Source organism: Scyliorhinus torazame, chromosome 12 (genome assembly GCF_047496885.1).
Source record: "Scyliorhinus torazame isolate Kashiwa2021f chromosome 12, sScyTor2.1, whole genome shotgun sequence".
In the NCBI taxonomy this organism is placed as follows: Eukaryota; Metazoa; Chordata; class Chondrichthyes; order Carcharhiniformes; family Scyliorhinidae; genus Scyliorhinus; species Scyliorhinus torazame.
The window spans coordinates 9035426-9054726 of record NC_092718.1 but is presented as its reverse complement, the minus strand read 5'-3'; the positions used below and the strand labels follow the sequence as shown (position 1 = coordinate 9054726).

General features: G+C 50.5%; 1 protein-coding gene across 1 annotated transcript in view; it reads right to left on the bottom strand.

The window, feature by feature from the left end:
• LOC140387379 (ras-specific guanine nucleotide-releasing factor 1-like) overlaps nt 1-19301 on the bottom strand; it is a 220314-nt gene that overhangs the window by 98949 nt on the left and 102064 nt on the right. The window contains exons 2-4 of the mRNA XM_072470386.1: nt 17316-17422; nt 4635-4782; nt 1531-1623 (exon numbers count right to left, since the gene is read on the bottom strand). Coding sequence (XP_072326487.1) covers nt 1531-1623; nt 4635-4782; nt 17316-17422 — 348 coding nt within the window. The remainder of the gene's footprint in view (nt 1-1530; nt 1624-4634; nt 4783-17315; nt 17423-19301) is intronic.

The following is a 19301-nucleotide window of genomic DNA, read 5'->3' as shown; positions in this document are numbered from 1 at the left end:
AGAGCATAGATAGGTTGGAGACTTGGGCAGAGAAATGGCAAATGGAGTTTAATCCGGACAAATGTGAGGTAATGCATTTTGGTCGGTCTAACATCGAGGGGAAAAATATCGTAAATGGCAAAACCCTTAGGAATGTAGAAAGTCAGAGAGATCAGGGCGTGCAGGTCCACAGATCTCTGAAGGTGGCAACACAAGTGGACAAGGTAGTCAAGAAAGCATATGGAATGCTTGCCTTCATTGGACAGGGTATCGAGTATAAAAACTGGCAAGTCATGTTACAGTTGTATAGAACCTTGGTAAGGCCGCACTTGGAATATTGTGCACAATTCTGGTCACCACACTACCAGAAGGTGGTGGAGGCTTTGGAGAGTGTGCAGAGGAGGTTTACTAGGATGTTGCCTGGTCTGGAGGGTGTTGGCTATGTTGAGAGGCTGAATAGACTCGGACTGTTTTCATTAGAAAGACGGAGGTTGAGGGATGATCTGATAGACGTCTACAAGATTATGAGGGGCATGGATAGAGTGGATGGGCAGGCACTCTTTCCCAGGGTGGAGGGGTCAGTCACCAGGGGACATTGGTTTAAGGTCCATGGGGCAAAGTTTAGAGGAGATGCGCGAGGCAGGTTTTTTACACAGAGGGTGGTGAGTGCCAGGAGCGCGTTGCCAGGGGAGGTTGTGGAAGCAGATACATTAACGGTGTTCAAAAGGCAGTTTGACAAACACATGGATAGGATGGGTATAGAGGGATACGGCACAAGAAAGTGCCGAGGGTTTTGGCAAAGGTTGATATCATGACCGGTGTAGTGATCTCTGTATATCAATATACATGATCAACATATGTAAAAGTAGTACAGTCAATTCAACACTAGATGTCTCACTATCAGATGGTATATAAAGGACTTTCCCGCTCTTTCTGGGAGAGTGTGCTTCAGGAGAGTCAACAGACAAGACATAGAATAGTGAGAGAGAGAAGTTATTTCATTATTACGTTGTATAGTTAGTTAGTTATCTTTGCTGTATTTTATTTCTTTTACTAGTTGAGTATTAAGTACGAAGGACTCACAAATATTATTTATATTACTCATTAAATTAGTTCATCTTTACAAGAAGACTATTGTTCATTTCATCAACTCGGCTGGTTCAAAGAGTAATATACTATATTACACAAGGTAATATAACAACCGGTACAGACTTGGAGGGCCGAAGGGCCTGTTCCTGTGATGTATTATTGTTCTTTGTTCTTTGAATGCTGAAAATAAGTGCAATCAGTGGAAATTCCTAATGTTCATTAATTCATGGGGTGGGGGGACAGCTTGTGGGCGGGGCCTGTTTCCAACACATTGTTTATAAACTAGCACAAAAAATCACAGAAACTCCAGTTGCTCTGAAGACAACTTGTATTTAAACTTCTGCCATCTTTTGTGCCAGTTATGGCAATTTTGGCCAAAGTGCGGCAAATGATCAGCAGAACAGAAACCCTAAGTCAAGGCATCTCGGTGCTACTGTTGGCTCATCCGTGGGTCGGCTTTACCTTTTTGATTTTCCTTATGTCAACATCTTCGTCATTCTGTGCCACAGGTTGCGTTAATTGGATGCGTTCGTTGTTTTTAAGCAGTGAAGTAATCTGTTTGAAGTAAAGAGACATAAATTGAGTGCTCCCATTCTGCTGGCATTGGGCTGTGCTCAGAGGAAGCGTGGACCGGGGCGAGTCAAAGTTATGGAGATTCTCACTGACTGAAGTCGCCTGCAGGTTCGACAGGGAACGGCCGACAGCTTCCCTTCCCTGAAGGACATTAGAACCAGTTCGGGCTTAATGACAATCCAACAGCTATCAGGGCAAACTTTCAATTTTACATTATGCTATGTTGGGACATGAATTCACAACCTCTGGCTTACTTGTCCAAAACTCCTTTGGCTGATTCGCATGGGGCAGCAAGAAGCTCACCCTTAGGACCAAGCTGATGGTTTATAAGGCCTGTCTTCTCTGCTATATATCTATGAGGAATGGAAAGGATGTCCCGAAGCGTGCTACATTGGCGAGACCATGCAGACGCTTCGACAACGAATGAACGGACATCGCGCGACAATCACCAGGCAGGAATGTTCCCTTCCAGTCGGGGAACACTTCAACAGTCAAGGGCATTCAGCCTCTGATCTCCGGGTAAGCGTTTTCCAAGGCGGCCTTCAGGACGCGCGGCAATGCAGAATCGCCAAGCAGAAACTTATAGCCAAGTTCCGCACACATGAGTGCGGCCTCAACCGGGACCTGGGATTCATGTTGCATTACATTCAGCCCCCACCATCTGGCCTGCGAAATCCTACCAACTGTCCTGGCTTGACACAATTCACACCTCTTTAACCTGGGGTTACCCCATCTCTGGATCTGCAAAGATTTAATCACCTGCTAATGCTCGCATTCCAAGCATTGTCTGGCATCTTTGAATTTGTCTATATATATGTTTCTGGAACATACCTCTTCATTCACCTGAGGAAGGAGCAGCACTCCGAAAGCTAGTGATATTGAAACAAACCTGTTGGACTTTAACCTGATGTTGTAAGACTTCTTACTGTGCTCACCCCAGTCCAACTCTGACATCTCCACATCATATATCTATGATACATGGGTGACTTATAGCTATCAAGAAAAGAAGCTCATCACTATCCATGGAATATTATGGGTATATCCAGGCTGGAATAAATGTGGCAGTCCTCTCAAAGACAGAGAGCTCCCAAGTGTGTTGGCTCAAATCAAACAGAGGTGACTTTGGTGGGTTGGGCATGTCTACATGATGCAGAATGGCCGCGTACCCAAAGATCACCCGTATGTGAGGTAGCCAGAGCCAGAAAACCAGTGGGGGGGGGGGGGCTTCAAGGCTCCCCTTCAAGTATGTTTGCAAGTGTGACATGAAGGCCCAAAACATTGATTATTGTACCTGGGAGTCACTAGCTGGCGAAGGAGGGAAATGGCTACACCTGTGGGCTGGCGTGCCTTACCACAATAGCCAGTGGCTACAGCAATGTGGCAACAAGCACCAACGCTGAAAGAACCGGCTTAATGCGCGGCACTTGTGGCAGAACCTGTCTCTCGTGGATTGGTCTTCATCACCATCAGCAAAGGTTCACCAAATGAAGGCAGCCCACCGATATGAATTCTTTGCTGCACATCCATTATCTCTCATGTATGGAAGGATGGCGAGAAGGTGACCCAAAACTAGAACCATTTCACCGCTGAGCAATGTCTGCAGAGGGGATGGACATTCATCCACTCATAGCAGAGACTGTTACAGTCCGTCTTCCTTAAACTGGGGAAGCAACGTATGTGTGGGAGTGTGGGGAAGCCCGCTCTAGAGTCATTATCCTCTGGATGGAGTGGCTTTGATGAGAGAAATGACGTTCCCTGGTCCGGACCTCCCTGTTTCTTACCAACATTATCGAGTTGAAGATAAAGGATAACATTTCTTTGCAGTTTACGCCCCTTTATAATGTCTCCACTCCTCTCTTAAAGGTGTTGACTACACCAGGGTACGTCCAGTGCTCTGAGACTCTCAGTTGGGAGCCACACTTTAAAAAGAGCGGGGATAGACATCAGAGTGTGTTAGCCCCGTCTGCATCCCAGATGGATTCCGCCAGCATAATGCAAACACTGAATTTACCCCACTGTTCCATAGCGAAAGATCGTCGTCGGGCACCACTACCAAGTAATGATACTTTTTGTACAGGGTGGCACGGTGACATAGTGGCCTTCGCTGCTGCGGTCCCGGGTTTGATCCCGGCCCCGGGTCACTGTCCGTGTGGAGTTTGCACATTCTCCCCGTGTCTGCGAGGGTCTCACCCCCACAACCCAAAAAGATGTGCAGGGTAGGTGGATTGGCCACGCTAAATTGCCCTTTAATTGGAAAAATAATAATTGGGTACTCTAGATTTATGTTTAAAAAATTATCCTTTTTGTGTGAGTCAAGAGTTGCCAGACTATTTTGACAGTGGGGTCATCATAGCTTAAAGAAAAACATTTTTTAACGTTTCCAATTAAGGGGCAATTTGGCATGGCCAATCCACCTACCCTGCACATCTTTGGGTTGTGGGGGTGAAACCCACGCAGACACGGAGAGAATGTGCAAACTCCACACGGACAGTGACCCAGGGCCGGGATCGAACCTGGGACCTCAGTGCTAACCACTGCGCCATGGGTGCAGGGGGGGCATCATAGTTGAGATCAATCCTGCTCCCATTGAACATTCCCATGCGTGCATTTTCCAACAGGGTTCACTGGATTGGAGCCAGGGCCGGAATTCTCCAGCTATTCCCATTCATCTTCCCAGCGGCAGTGGTGTGGCTTCAATGGGAAATCCCAGTGACAATCGCCCGGAAAGAGAGAATCCCGCCAGCGGACGGCGCACCGCGGATAAACACGCGGCTGGGGGACCGGAGAATCCAGCCCCGGGAGGGAGACTCCTGAATTAACTACTGATTTGAACCACTCCCTACCGAGATTGTGGAGGAACCTTGGTAAATAAAGCAACGCTTTAACAATTTAACAACGCTGGAATAATGTCCACCGTGCACCTCCCAGACCCAACAGCCTCACATTAATGAATGTAAACCGAGAGAAATATACCGTTCTGTTCCTTGTCCTACCTCAGACTTCAATCGTTCCACTTCAATCTCCTGATCTTCAATTTGGTGTCGAAGCCGCTTTGCGACTGTTTTCTCAGTCTCAACAATCTGCAGCAAGTGCAGGTATTTCTGCATCAGCGACTCGTGTTCTGTCGCAAGGTTTCTGTAACTGTTCCAAGAATATGGCTGTTAACACATCGAACAAAATGGAGCTCGGGGTTTCTATTTTTAAAGTATATTTATGGAATTTACAATTTTAGAGAAAAATGCAACCAAGTTACAAAGTGATACATTGCCATAAACAAGGAGAAGAAAACAGCTTAACACACGTGAATGCTGAATGGAACTGGAGAACGATATCACCACTGGTTCGATACAATCACTAAACGCTCATATGGCCCACCAGAGCCCAAGGGAGGAACAGGATTGAGTCGTAACGACATGGCAAAAACGGTGCACACCCTCTTCCCACACCGCATAAGTCTACAATCATCACAAATTCATCAGGATAAATTTCCTGCGGATTGCTCAGTTGTGCATCACCGTACTACCCCCTCAACCCCAGCAGCACCAAAGGCCTCAAAGACCCATCACAGCCTCTTCTCCTTGGATATCAAACCCATCCGCACCCACGTAGCAGCCAAGAAGAGATTCATCGTACCCCACCTAAATGAAAAACAAAGATAATACACAAAAACCCCAGTTTTATGAGGATTTACATACGTGACACACAACGCAAACTTAACCCCAATCTGGGCCCAGACTAGAGCCAAAGTCATTCCATACATATGCGGAGAGAGGATTGCGATCAAACCTTCAGGGCCTCCTGAAGAAGGAAGGAGCAGGGGCCGCGATTCAGCCACCGCATTGCACCCGGCTCCAAATCGGGCACTGCGCCGGCCGGTCGCGGGTCACCCGGCTCGCTCCGCCCGGTGCCACCTGGATCTGAACGAACTGGGAGCCTATCCTCAATCTCAGTGAAGGTGAACTGACCCAACCAAACCCAACCCTCCCCCTCACCCCACCCTGACTCCACTCAATAGGAGTGAAACTGCACAAATCACACTCCTCATAATCAAAGAACAAAGAACAAAGAAAAGTACAGCACAGGAACAGGCCCTTCGGCCCTCCAAGCCCGTGCCGACCATGCTGCCCGTCTAAACTAAAATCTTCTACACTTCCGGGGTCCGTATCCCTCTATTCCCATCCTATTCATGTATTAGTCAAGATGCCCCTTAAACATCACTATGGTCCCTGCTTCCACCACCTCCTCCGGCAGCGAGTTCCAGGCACCCACTACTCGACAAAATATGATTTTGCTGAATCAGAATAACCAACCATACAGCCCATCAAACTCACACTTCACATCCCCCTGCAGGGAAATAGACAGCAACAATGTTCAACAATATGTTCAACAGGGAATAATGTCCAGGAAAACAGAAGACACGCAGGGCAAACTCCTGGATAAAGACAGCTTGCATGTTGCTCAAGAAGGAAAAAGCAGGATCAATCAGAGCTCTTTAGGATCCCTCAAAGATCCCAACAATTGAAGCACGAGACACCATCACCTTCCCCACCCAGGTGGTCCACAGCCTAAGCCCCGGCCAGGGCAAATGACTTGTCCGGTTCAGCCCTCGTGACTAGCATCGGGAACAGGACAATTCAGGACCAGTGGTCGGGGGGGGGGGGGGCAGTGGTCGGGGGGGGGGGGGGTGCAACTGCTCCCTGAAGATAGGATACGATGTGCTCCAACAAATCTGATGCAACTTGCCTCCAAAGATTGCCAAAGCCTGGCAGCCCATTTCCAAACTCAGCAAGGAACCCGCCTTCCACCTATCGCCAAGGACCAGGCTCAGGGGGCACACCCCACCCAGCTCTCATCTCCCGAACCCATCGGGTTAGAAGACACGTCATGTGGCGTAGTCTCAGTGACACGGAGGCGAGCACCCACCGAGGAAAGTGCTCTCTTGGGTACAAGAACCTCCACGTGCACCTCCACCACTCCACAAAAATGCCCCACAATTCCTGAAAGTGAGCACTGACGGCCCGTACCGCACCACCAAGATCTTCAGCCAAGACAGCATTTTCGAGAACACCTCCAATGGCGGCCATCATCCAGATGCACACAGCAGCGCCAAGGTGAGAGCCCGCTCAGCAACAACTGCGCCACGGCGAGCGGGGCCCCACCACTGCCCATTCCAACCACCTTCCTTTCAGAAGCACCAATCAGGAACCTCCCAGGAGGGAGCACAACCATGTAGCCCAAGAAAATACACATATGCACCTGGATGAAATACCGGATTAAAAGATGAGCAGAACCGGGGATCGCAAAAACGTGACCGCTCCCGCACTCAATGCCCAAGCTTGGTGGGCGGGATTCTCCGAGCCCAGCACCAGGCCGGAGAATCGCCGCAACCGCGCCACGCCGCCGGCATGCAATTCTCCGAGGAGTGGAGAATCGGCGCCATTTGCGCCGGCGCGTTCGGTGCGGCCCCGGTCGCGGGCTGCTGTCCGCGGCTCGGCCGCCGATTCTCCAGCCTTGATGGGCCGAGCGGCCACGCGGAATCGGCAGAGTCCCGCCGGCGCGGTCCACACCTGCTCCCAGCCGGCGGGAACTCTGTGCGCAGGGTCAGGGGGTGGCCTGCCCGGGGGGGGGGGGGGGGGGAGGGTGGAGGGGGGCTCCTTCACCGGGGGGAGCCTCCGATGGGGTCTGGCCCGCGATCGGGGCCCATCGATCGGCGGGCCAGCCTCCCCCCCCGCCCGGGCCTATTTTGTTACGCGGCTGGCCCCTGACAACCGGCGCCATGTTGCGCCGGGGCCGGCGTGTTGAGGAAGACCCCCGCGCATGCGCGGGTTGGGGAGGGAGGCTGGAGCGGCGTTCACAACGGCGCGGACACTCTTCCTCCATTTCAGAGACTCCTGCCCAGTGTTTCTGATCTCAAATCAAGGCATCTGATTGGCTGCCTTGGATCACAGGGATTTGTGAGGTGGGAGGAGACTGAGATCTGTCCAGTTTGTCTTCTACATGGAAATCGCGTGGAAGAGAGAAAGACTCGCATTTCATGACCTCAGGAAACCCCAAAGCACTTTGCAGCTAATTAAGTGCTTTAGTCACAGTTGTAATTTCAGAAACACAGTGACCAAGTTGTGCTCAGCAAACTCCCACAAATAGCAATGTGATTGAAGGATAACATTTTTTTTTAAATAAATATTTTATTGAAAATTTTTGGTCAACCAACACAGTACATTGTGCATCCTTTACACAATATTATAACAACACAAATAACAATGACCTATTTTATAAACAAAAAAAAAAATGAATAAATAATAAATAACAAAAATGAAAACTAACCCGAATTGGCAACTGCCTTATCACAAGTAACACTCTCCAAAAATATAATTTAACAGTCCAATATATAATTATCTGTCGCAACGACCTATACATATTATACAGTATATATTAACAACCCTGAGAGTCCTTCTGGTTCCTCCTCACCCCCCCTCCCCCCCTCCCCTCCCCGATCCTGGGCTGCTGCTGCTGCCTTCTTTTTTCCATTCCATCTATCTTTCTGCGAGGTATTCGACGAACGGTTGCCACCGCCTGGTGAACCCTTGAGCCGACCCCCTTAGAACGAACTTAATCCGCTCTAGCTTTATAAACCCTGCCATGTCATTTATCCAGGTCTCACCCCCGGGGGCTTGGCTTCTTTCCACATTAACAATATCCTGCGCCGGGCTACTAGGGACGCAAAGGCCAAAACATCGGCCTCTCTCGCCTCCTGCACTCCCGGCTCTTGTGCAACCCCAAATATAGCCAACCCCCAGCTTGGTTCGACCTGGACCCCCACTACTTTTGAAAGCACCTTTGTCACCCCCATCCAAAACCCCTGTAGTGCCGGGCATGACCAAAACATATGGGTATGATTCGCTGGGCTTCTCGAGCACCTCGCACACCTATCCTCCACCCCAAAAAATTTACTGAGCCGTGCTCCAGTCATATGCGCCCTGTGTAATACCTTAAACTGAATCAGGCTTAGCCTGGCACACGAGGACGACGAGTTTACCCTGCTTAGGGCATCTGCCCACAGCCCCTCCTCGATCTCCTCCCCCAGCTCTTCTTCCCATTTCCCTTTTAGTTCATCTACCATAGTCTCCCCTTCGTCCCTCATTTCCCTATATATATCTGACACCTTACCATCCCCCACCCATGTCTTTGAGATCACTCTGTCCTGCACCTCTTGTGTCGGGAGCTGCGGGAATTCCCTCACCTGTTGCCTCGCAAAAGCCCTCAGTTGCATATACCGGAATGCATTCCCTTGGGGCAACCCATATTTCTCGGTCAGCGCTCCCAGACTCGCAAACTTCCCATCCACAAACAGATCTTTCAGTTGCGTTATTTCTGCTCTTTGCCACATTCCATATCCCCCATCCATTCCCCCCGGGGCAAACCTATGGTTGTTTCTTATCGGGGACCCCCCCAAGGCTCCAGTCTTTCCCCTATGCCGTCTCCACTGTCCCCAAATCTTCAGTGTAGCCACCACCACCGGGCTTGTGGTGTAGTTCCTCGGTGAGAACGGCAATGGGGCTGTCACCATATCCTGTAGGCTAGTCCCCCTACAGGACGCCCTCTCTAATCTCTTCCACACCGCTCCCTCCTCCTCTCCCATCCACTTACTCACCATTGAAATATTAGCGGCCCAATAATACTCACTTAGGCTCGGTAGTGCCAGCCCCCCCCCCCTATTCCTGCTACGCTGTAAGAATCCCTTCCTCACTCTCGGGGTCTTCCCGGCCCACACAAAACCCATGATGCTCTTTTCAATCCTTTTTAAAAAAGCCTTCGTGATCACCACCGGGAGGCACTGAAATACAAAGAGGAATCTCGGGAGGACCACCATCTTAACCGCCTGCACCCTCCCTGCCAGTGACAGGGATACCATATCCCATCTCTTGAAATCCTCCTCCATTTGTTCCACCAACCGCGTTAAATTTAACCTATGCAATGTGCCCCAATTCTTGGCTATCTGGATCCCCAGTTAACGAAAGTCCCTTGTTACCTTCCTCAACGGTAGGTCCTCTATTTCTCTACTCTGCTCCCCTGGATGCACCACAAACAACTCACTTTTCCCCATGTTCAATTTATACCCTGAAAAATCCCCAAACTCCCCAAGTATCCGCATTATTTCTGGCATCCCCTCCGCCGGGTCTGCCACGTATAGTAGCAAATCGTCCGCATACAAAGATACCCGGTGTTCTTCTCCTCCTCTAAGTACTCCCCTCCACTTCTTGGAACCCCTCAACGCTATCGCCAGGGGCTCAATCGCCAGTGCAAACAATAATGGGGACAGAGGGAATCCCTGCCTTGTCCCTCTATGGAGCCGAAAATATGCAGATCCCCGTCCATTCGTGACCACGCTCGCCATCGGGGCCCTATACAACAGCTGCACCCATCTAACATACCCCTTTCCAAAACCAAATCTCCTCAACACCTCCCACAAATAATCCCACTCCACTCTATCAAATGCTTTCTCGGCATCCATCGCCACTACTATCTCCGTTTCCCCCTCTGGTGGGGCCATCATCATTACCCCTAACAGCCTCCGTATATTCGTGTTCAGCTGTCTCCCCTTCACAAACCCAGTTTGGTCCTCGTGGACCACCCCCGGGACACATTCCTCTATTCTCATTGCCATTACCTTGGCCAGGATCTTGGCATCTACATTTAGGAGGGAAATAGGTCAAAAGGACCCGCATTGTAGCGGGTCCTTTTCCTTCTTTAAGAGAAGCGATATCGTTGCTTCAGACATAGTCGGGGGCAGTTGTCCCCTTTCCTTTGCCTCTTTAAAGGTCCTCGTCAGTACCGGGGCGAGCAAGTCCACATATTTTCTATAGAATTCGACTGGAAATCCATCCGGTCCCGGGGCCTTTCCCGCCTGCATGCTCCTAATTCCTTTCACCACTTCTTCTACCTCGATCTGTGCTCCCAGTCCCACCCTTTCCTGCTCTTCCACCTTGGGAAATTCCAGCCGATCCAAGAAGCCCATCATTCTCTCCCTCCCATCCGGGGGTTGAGCTTCATATAATTTTTGATAAAATGTCTTGAACACTCCATTCACTCTCTCCGCTCCCCGCTCCATCTCTCCTTCCTCATCCCTCACTCCCCCTATTTCCCTCGCTGCTCTCCTTTTCCTCAATTGGTGTGCCAGCAACCTGCTCGCCTTCTCCCCATATTCGTACTGTACACCCTGTGCCTTCCTCCATTGTGCCTCTGCAGTGCCCGTAGTCAGCAAGTCAAATTCTACATGTAGCCTTTGCCTTTCCCTGTACAGTCCCTCCTCCGGTACTTCCGCATATTGTCTGTCCACCCTCAAAAGTTCTTGCAGCAACCGCTCCCGTTCCTTACTCTCCTGCTTCCCTTTATGTGCCCTTATTGATATCAGCTCCCCTCTAACCACCGCCTTCAACGCCTCCCAGACCACTCCCACCTGGACCTCCCCATTATCATTGAGTTCCAAGTACTTTTCAATGCACCCCCTCACCCTTAGACACACCCCCTCATCTGCCATTAGTCCCATGTCCATTCTCCAGGGTGGGCGCCCTCCTGTTTCCTCCCCTATCTCCAGGTCTACCCAGTGTGGAGCGTGATCCGAAATGGCTATAGCCGTATACTCCGTTCCCCTCACCTTCGGGATCAACGCCCTTCCCAGCACAAAAAAGTCTATTCGCGAGTAGACTTTATGGACATAGGAGAAAAACGAGAACTCCTTACTCCTAGGTCTGCTAAATCTCCACGGGTCTACACCTCCCATCTGCTCCATAAAATCTTTAAGTACCTTGGCTGCTGCCTGCCTCCTTCCAGTCCTGGACTTCGACGTATCCAGCCCTGGTTCCAACACTGTATTAAAATCTCCCCCCATTATCAGCTTTCCCATCTCTAGGTCCGGAATGCGTCCTAGCATCCGCCTCATAAAATTGGCATCATCCCAGTTCGGGGCATATACGTTTACCAAAACCACCGTCTCCCCCTGTAGTTTGCCACTCACCATCACGTATCTGCCCCCGTTATCCGCCACTATAGTCTTTGCCTCGAACATTTCCCGCTTCCCCACTAATATAGCCACCCCCCTGTTTTTCGCATCTAGCCCCGAATGGAACACCTGCCCCACCCATCCTTTGCGTAGCCTAACCTGGTCTATCAGTTTCAGGTGCGTTTCCTGTAACATAACCACATCTGCCTTAAGTTTCTTAAGGTGTGCGAGTACCCGTGCCCTCTTTATCGGCCCGTTCAGCCCTCTCATGTTCCACGTGATCAGCCGGGTTGGGGGGCTTCCTACCCCCCCCCCCCCCCTTGTCGATTAGCCATCCCCTTTTTCCAGCTCCTCACCCGGTTCCCACGCAGCTGTATCTCCCCCAGGCGGTGCCCCCCCGCCCATCCCCTCCCATACCAGCTCCCCCCTCTCCCCAGCAGCAGCAACCCAGTAATTCCCCCCTCCCACCCCCCCCCCGCTAGATCCCCCGCTAGCGTAATTACTCCCCCCATGTTGCTCCCAGAAGTCAGCAAACTCTGGCCGACCTCGGCTTCCCCCCGTGACCTCGGCTCGCACCGTGCGACGCCCCCTCCTTCCTGCTTCTCTATTCCCGCCATGATTATCATAGCGCGGGAACCAAGCCCGCGCTTCTCCCTTGGCCCCGCCCCCAATGGCCAACGCCCCATCTCCTCCACCTCCCCTCCTCCCCCCATCACCACCTGTGGAACAGAGAAAAGTTACCACATCGCAGGATTAGTACATAAAACTCCTCTTTCCCCCCCTTTTTAACCCCCCTCTTCGCCCCCCACATTCGCCCCACCACTTTGTTCAAACGTTCTTTTTAATAACCCGCTCATTCCAGTTTTTCTTCCACAATAAAAGTCCACGCTTCATCCGCCGTCTCAAAGTAATGGTGCCTCCCTCGATATGTGACCCACAGTCTTGCCGGTTGCAGCATTCCAAATTTTATCTTCTTTTTATGAAGCACCGCCTTGGCCCGATTAAAGCTCGCCCTCCTTCTCGCCACCTCCGCTCTCCAGTCTTGATAAACGTGGATCACCGCGTTCTCCCATTTACTGCTCCGAGCTTTCTTTGCCCATCTAAGGACCATTTCTCTATCCTTAAAACGGAGGAATCTCACCAATATGGCTCTGGGAATTTCTCCTGCTCTCGGTCCTCGCGCCATCACTCGGTATGCTCCCTCCACCTCCAACGGACCCGCCGGGGCCTCCGCTCCCATTAACGAGTGCAGCATCGTGCTCACATATGCCCCGACGTCCGCTCCCTCCGCACCTTCAGGAAGACCAAGAATCCTCAGGTTGTTCCTCCTTGCGTTGTTCTCCAGTGCCTCCAACCTTTCCACACATCGTTTCTGATGTGCCTCATGCGTCTCCGTCTTCACCACCAGGCCCTGTATGTCGTCCTCATTCTCGGCTGCCTTTGCCTTCACGACCCGAAGCTCCCGCTCCTGGGTCTTTTGTTCCTCCTTTAGCCCTTCGATCGCCTGTAGTATCGGGGCCAACAGCTCTTCCTTCATTTCCTTTTTGAGCTCTTCCACACAGCATTTCAAGAACTCTTGTTGTTCAGGACCCCATGTTAAACTGCCACCTTCCGACGCCATCATGGTTTTTGCTTGCCTTCCTTGCCGCTGTTCTAAAGGATCCACTGCAATCCGGCCACTTTCTCCTCCTTTTTCCATCCATATCCAGGGGGGATTCCCTTCTGGTTTACCGCGCAGTGTTTTTAGCCGTCAAAATTGCCGTTGGGGCTCCTATCAAGAGCCCAAAAGTCCGTTTCACCGGGAGCTGCCGAAACGTGCGACTCAGCTGGTCATCGCCGCACCCGGAAGTCCGATTGAAGGATAAATATTGGCTATTGCACTGGGAATGTCTCCCTTGTTCCTCAAAATAAAAGAAAGTCGGGAGGTGATCTGATTGCTGGTTTCAGCATCTGAATAATGTGGACCTTGACGAGCTACTTCACCTTGTCCAGGATGGAAGATCCAGGGTTCGAGGCCTGCACTTAAAGGGAGGTAATATTGAAGAAAACTCTGGAAATATTGGGGGCGATTTTCATCCCGCCTTCACCGTCAGAGAGAATGGTGACACGGCGGAAAATCCGGAGAGAATCAGCAAACACGACCCTCTCCAGAGAGATTCCGTTTTTCCATCTCCCTTGCTGGTGATGTCACGAGGTTCATGACCCAAAGGGATCTAATTTTAATCTAATTTTAATGGTTTAAATAATTTTGAATATGATTTGCCGCCCCCACTCCCATGCCACATGAACCCCATTACTGAATATACGAACCTTGCTGACGTGGCGGGAACCACTCCGGCATCGGGCCGTCCAAAAGGTGCGGATTTCTCCGCGCATTTAGGGGCCTTGAGGGGCTAGGCCCGCGCCGGAGTGGTTTCCGCTCCCCTGGCTGGCTTGGAGGGCCTTTGGCGCCACGCCAGCCGGGGCCGAAAGGACTCTGCCGGCCGGCGTGGGTCCGTGCATGCGCGGGAGCGTCAGTGGCTGCTGACGTCATCCCCGCACATGCGCAGGGGAGGGTGTATCTTCTGCGTCGGCCATGGTGAAGACTGTGGCCGAGGCGGAGGGAAAAGAGTGCCCCCACGGCACAGGCCCGCCCGCCGATCGGTGGGCCCCGATTGCGGGCCATGCCACCGTGGGGGCACCCCCCGGGGCCAGACCGTCCCCCCCCCCCCCTGAACCCCGGAGCCCGCCCGCGCCGCCAGGTCCCGCCGGTAAGAGAGGTGGTTTGATCCTCGCCGGCGGGACCGGCATTCCAGCACCGGGACTTCGGCCCATCGTGGGCCGGTGAATCGCCGGATTCCCGCCCCCGCTGAATATCCGGTGCCGGAGAATTCGGCTACCGGCGGGGGCGGGATTCACGCCAGCCCCCGGCGATTCTCCGACCCGGCGGGGGGGTCGGAGAATCCCTCCCCTTATGTGTGGGTCTATTGTAAACTCATTGATTAATCACTGTGTTTGGTCAATGGCTCCACTATTGTTGTGACTACCAGAAGAGAACCATCGAATGATACAGCACAGAAGGAGGCCATTCGGCTTGCTATGCATGTGCTGGCTATCCAATTAGGGACCTTGGCTTTTCTTTCACAAGCGATCCCTCTGTTGTGTTAAATCAGCAATTACTTTCTATGGCAGCATACGAACAACCAGGCAGATATGTGTAAAGCAACACATCACCTCATTATAACACTGCCATCCTCACACTCTCATCTAATTTACACCTACTGGTAGCTGCATTCATAGCTACTCTCAGGCTAGTAATCAAATTCACACAAATATTAATTGTGCTAATTATAAACCTCATACAGACAGTATTGGCACATTAGCGACCCATATGTTGCAATCATCATGCCACCTGCCGGATTGCTCTCACTGACACTCCACGTTCTTTATTTTCCTAATTTATTTCAGAATTTTATCCCCCTCCTGATGGAGCGTCAGTAAGCTCCATAATCACCACCTCTCTCCTCCCTAATATCTCTCTGAGGTGAGTTACAAGTCATAAGAACGTAAGAACTAGGAGCAGGAGTAGGCCACCTGGCCCCTCGAGCCTGCTCCGCCATTCAATGAGATCATGGCTGATCTTTTGTGGACTCAGCTCCACTTTCCGGCCCGAACACCATAACCCTTAATCCCTTTATTCTTCAAAAAACTATCTATCTTTATCTTAAAAACATCTTAAAGTCGCGGCACTAAAATCGCGGCACTAATGAAGGAAATCTGCCATCTCCACACGCTCTGGGCCTATATGTCACTCTAGCCTGACACGTACGAGGCTAACACTCAACTGATCCTTCGAGTTGACCGAGCAACGCAATATTTGGGAAGCACGGTAGCATTGTGGATAGCACAATTGCTTCACAGCTCTAGGGTCCCAGGTTCGATTCCGGCTTGGGTCACTGTCTGTGTGCGGAGTCTGCACATCCTCCCCGTGTGTGCGTGGGTTTCCTCCGGGTGCTCCGGTTTCCTCCCACAGTCCAAAGATGTGCGGGTTAGGTGGATTGGCAATGATAAATTGCCCTTAGTGTCCAAAATTGCCCTTAGTGTTGGGTGGAGTTACTGGGTTATGGGGATAGGGTGTGGAGGTGTTGACCTTGGGTAGGGAGCTCTTTCCAAGAGCTGGTGCAGACTCGATGGGCCGAATGGCCTCCTTCTGCACTGTAAATTCTATGATCTATGATATTCGTAAACAACACGGTGCCCGTCCGTCACCACCTTCTCAGGTCAACTGGGGTGGGCATTAAATGCCAGCCTTGCCAGCGACTCCCACATACCAGGGGTTTCTCTCAACTTTTACATTTTCAACACATTTGAGAATTTGTTTAACCGCATGCGACAAGTGAGAGGTAAGCAGCTTCAGGCAAAGGTTTGGAAATCACACGGAGGGTTGGTTGATTGGCACACTAGGGTTAAAGTCATTCCTTAAGGTCAATGCCAGTATCTCCTTCTGCAATGTACTCTGTTTAGTCAAGTGGCCAATTATTTGACAGACATGACTAACAATATCCCAAATCGCTTTTAGTAGCCATAGAAACCAAAGACCATCAAGGTCAGGTCCCAAAGGTAGGCCCACATGGTTTCATAAACAAGTCAAGAGCCGTTATGTCTAAACCAACACAGCTTGAGTGCCGATTGTTTTGACAGTTTCCAATAGTGTCTAATATCTTTTGAGAGGCAGAGTTTTGCTGTTGAACAGCTGAAGTAAAATTGGAAAAGGTGTGATTGAAGTGCTTGGGACTAATGACTTTAAATATTTTTTGTGTTTTTTTTTTAAGAGAATCAAGCTCCGACGGATTAGTTTAGTCTGGGGCAGAGATGCACCAAAAGGCTACTTCTGGTCTGCCCCCGTGTTATGTACAACACTGTTGGCCCCCGCTAGGAAATTTGTACTCCTGCCAACCTCATTGCTTCTTCATTAGAGCAACTCTCCAGCACCTCACACTGAGGTCATTCTGAAACACTGAACCTTTTGGAAGTGAGGGGTGACGGACTATTCATCTGAGCATGATTCCCTAGTCTCTCAAAACTCCGGTACGACTGTTATTTTTCTTTTTCTTCTGTAACCAGATATTCAAAATAGGGATACCAAAAGCTTGGCCAAAGTACTAGGTCATAAGGAGCATTTTAAAGGTGGATTGAGGGAGGGAATTCCGGAGTTTAGAGTCTAATGATAATCTTTTATTGTCACAAGTATGAAGTTACTGTGAAAAGCCCCTAGTCGCCACATTCCGGCGCCTGTTCGGGTAAGCTGGTAAGGGAATTGAACCCGCGCTGCTGGTCTTTGTTCTGCATCACTAAACCAGCCTATTAAGCGGATAAAGACACAGGAGCCAATGGTGGAGCCAATCTGATGTGCAAAAAGACGGAATTGGAGGACAGCAGATACCTCAGAGGGTTGGAGGAGTTTACAGAGATAGGGAGAAGCAAAGGGATGGAGGGATTTGAAGGCAAGGATGATAGTTTTACAATTGGAGGCATTGCGGGACTGGGAGCCAGTAGGTCAATGAGCCGAGAGGATGAACAGGACCAGGTGCGAGTTAGGATATGGGCAGTAAAGATGTTGACAAGCTCATGTTTACAGAGGGTGAAAGCTGTTGGGTTGGCCAGAGTACATGGGAATAGTCAAGCTTGGCCCTACCTTGCGTGACCAATTGCTGCCACCCAGTCATCACAATCCTTCACATCCTCCGTCCTTAGATCCAGGGCTTTCTGAGCATCGTGGCCAAAGTTAATTGTGAAATAATACTGTGGAAAGAGAAAAAAAAAATCACAAAATATTTCAATGAGACAATCATCCAGAACTCTTGTTGGACATGTTCAAGGAAATTTCATCCCATAGCTTCCTGCCGCAATCAATCCACCCTACCCTCCCGGAATTGGTCACCTGCTACCTCAACCCTCACGGTGACCCGCTCGCCCCCCAACCAGTCGGAAAGTGGACAGATGCTTCACAATCCGATTGGATGATTCTCACTGTCAATGATAAAGCCACGCTTCCACTTCCTTCATCTTCAATATTTTTACAACTCGTAAACAAAAGTGTTCAATGAAAGTGAAAAATAAAACACTTGCAATTTTTTTAACGCCCCTGGGATTTTTCTCCCTGAGCTATTATTTTGCAATAGCTTCCTGGAGATTAACCTTTAACTCCTAGCACCTCCAGGACAATCCTGGAGGATTGAGGACCCCTGTAAGAATCAGTGGGGAAATCAAAGCGAGCAAGTTAGGAATTAAAAGAGAATTCCTGCGGCACTCACAAAGGGGGAGAAATGCAAAATAAATTGCCACAGAAAACCATTGAAGCACTCAATAGAAATAGGTTCAGGAAACAATTACAGCCTCTGGGTAGAGTCAGACAAATTCTATTGCTAAATTAACTTTGTTTCCCAGTGTGGCTCCACTATCTTAATGGAGGTGCTACTTTGAACCAGTTTGAGAGCAAAAATTTGATAAAAGCTTTACTGGCAAAATGATATTGAGCAACATCTATTCCACTCCCTCATTGTCCCCCACCTCTGGATCCGCACTTAAAGCAATGTGTTTGGAACAGACACAATTTGTGTTTCAGCAGGTGTGAATACATAGTCCCGATCCAGATATAATTCTGTATTAAAACATTAACAAGGGAAGGAAGATATCTGGAGAATGGAAGGTGAGACTGGTTCATTGACATGTTTTTTCTATATTGAGGAGAAAGTGGACAGTGTGAGTAATTCACACAAAGGACTATTCCACACCTCCTGACACAAGGCAGTTCATGTATAGAGGGTTCCATTCCCTACGTTCATTAACACATTCAATCCCATCAGAGAAGAATAACAGGCTCTCAGCTTCAAGACCGTAATTATTTAAAAATAATCTTTATTGTCACAAGTGGGCTTACATTATCACTGCAATGAAGTCCGCACATTCTCCCACGGTTTCCTCTGGGGGCTCCGGTTTCCTCCCACAAGTCCCGAAAGACATGCTTGTTAGGTGAATTGGACATTCTGAATTCTGTGTAGCCGAACAGGCGCCAGAATGCGGCGACTAGGGCTTTTCACAGTAACTTCATTGCAGTGTTAATGTAAGCCTACTTGTGACACTAATAAAGATTATTGTTATTATTAAGTCATTGTGAAAATCCCCAAGTCGCTACACTCTGGCGCCTGTTCGGGTACACTGAGGGAGAACTCAGAATGTACAATTCCCGGCTGGCCGGATGCCGGCGGCAAGAGCGACGGGAACCACTCCGGCGTCAGGCCGACTGGAAGGTGCAGAATCCTCCGCACTTCCGGGGGCTAGGCCAGCGGCGGAGGTGTTGGCGCCACGCCAACCGGCGCCGAAGGGCCAATGCGAGTTGGCACATGCGCAGAACCAGTGGCCGGCGCAGAAGGAAAGAGTGTCCCCACGGCACAGGCCCACCCGCAAATCGGTGGGCCCCGTTCGCAGGCCAGGCCACCGTGGCCCCCCGCACCCCCCCCCCCCCGCCCCCGGGCCGGATCCCCCCGTGCCCCCTCAAGGACTCACCTAGCCGGCCTACCAGCCAGATCCCGCTGTGATGGACCATGTCCATTTCACGCCGGTGGGACTGGCCAGGAAACGACGGCCGCTCGGCCCATCGGGGCCCGGAGAATTGCCGGGG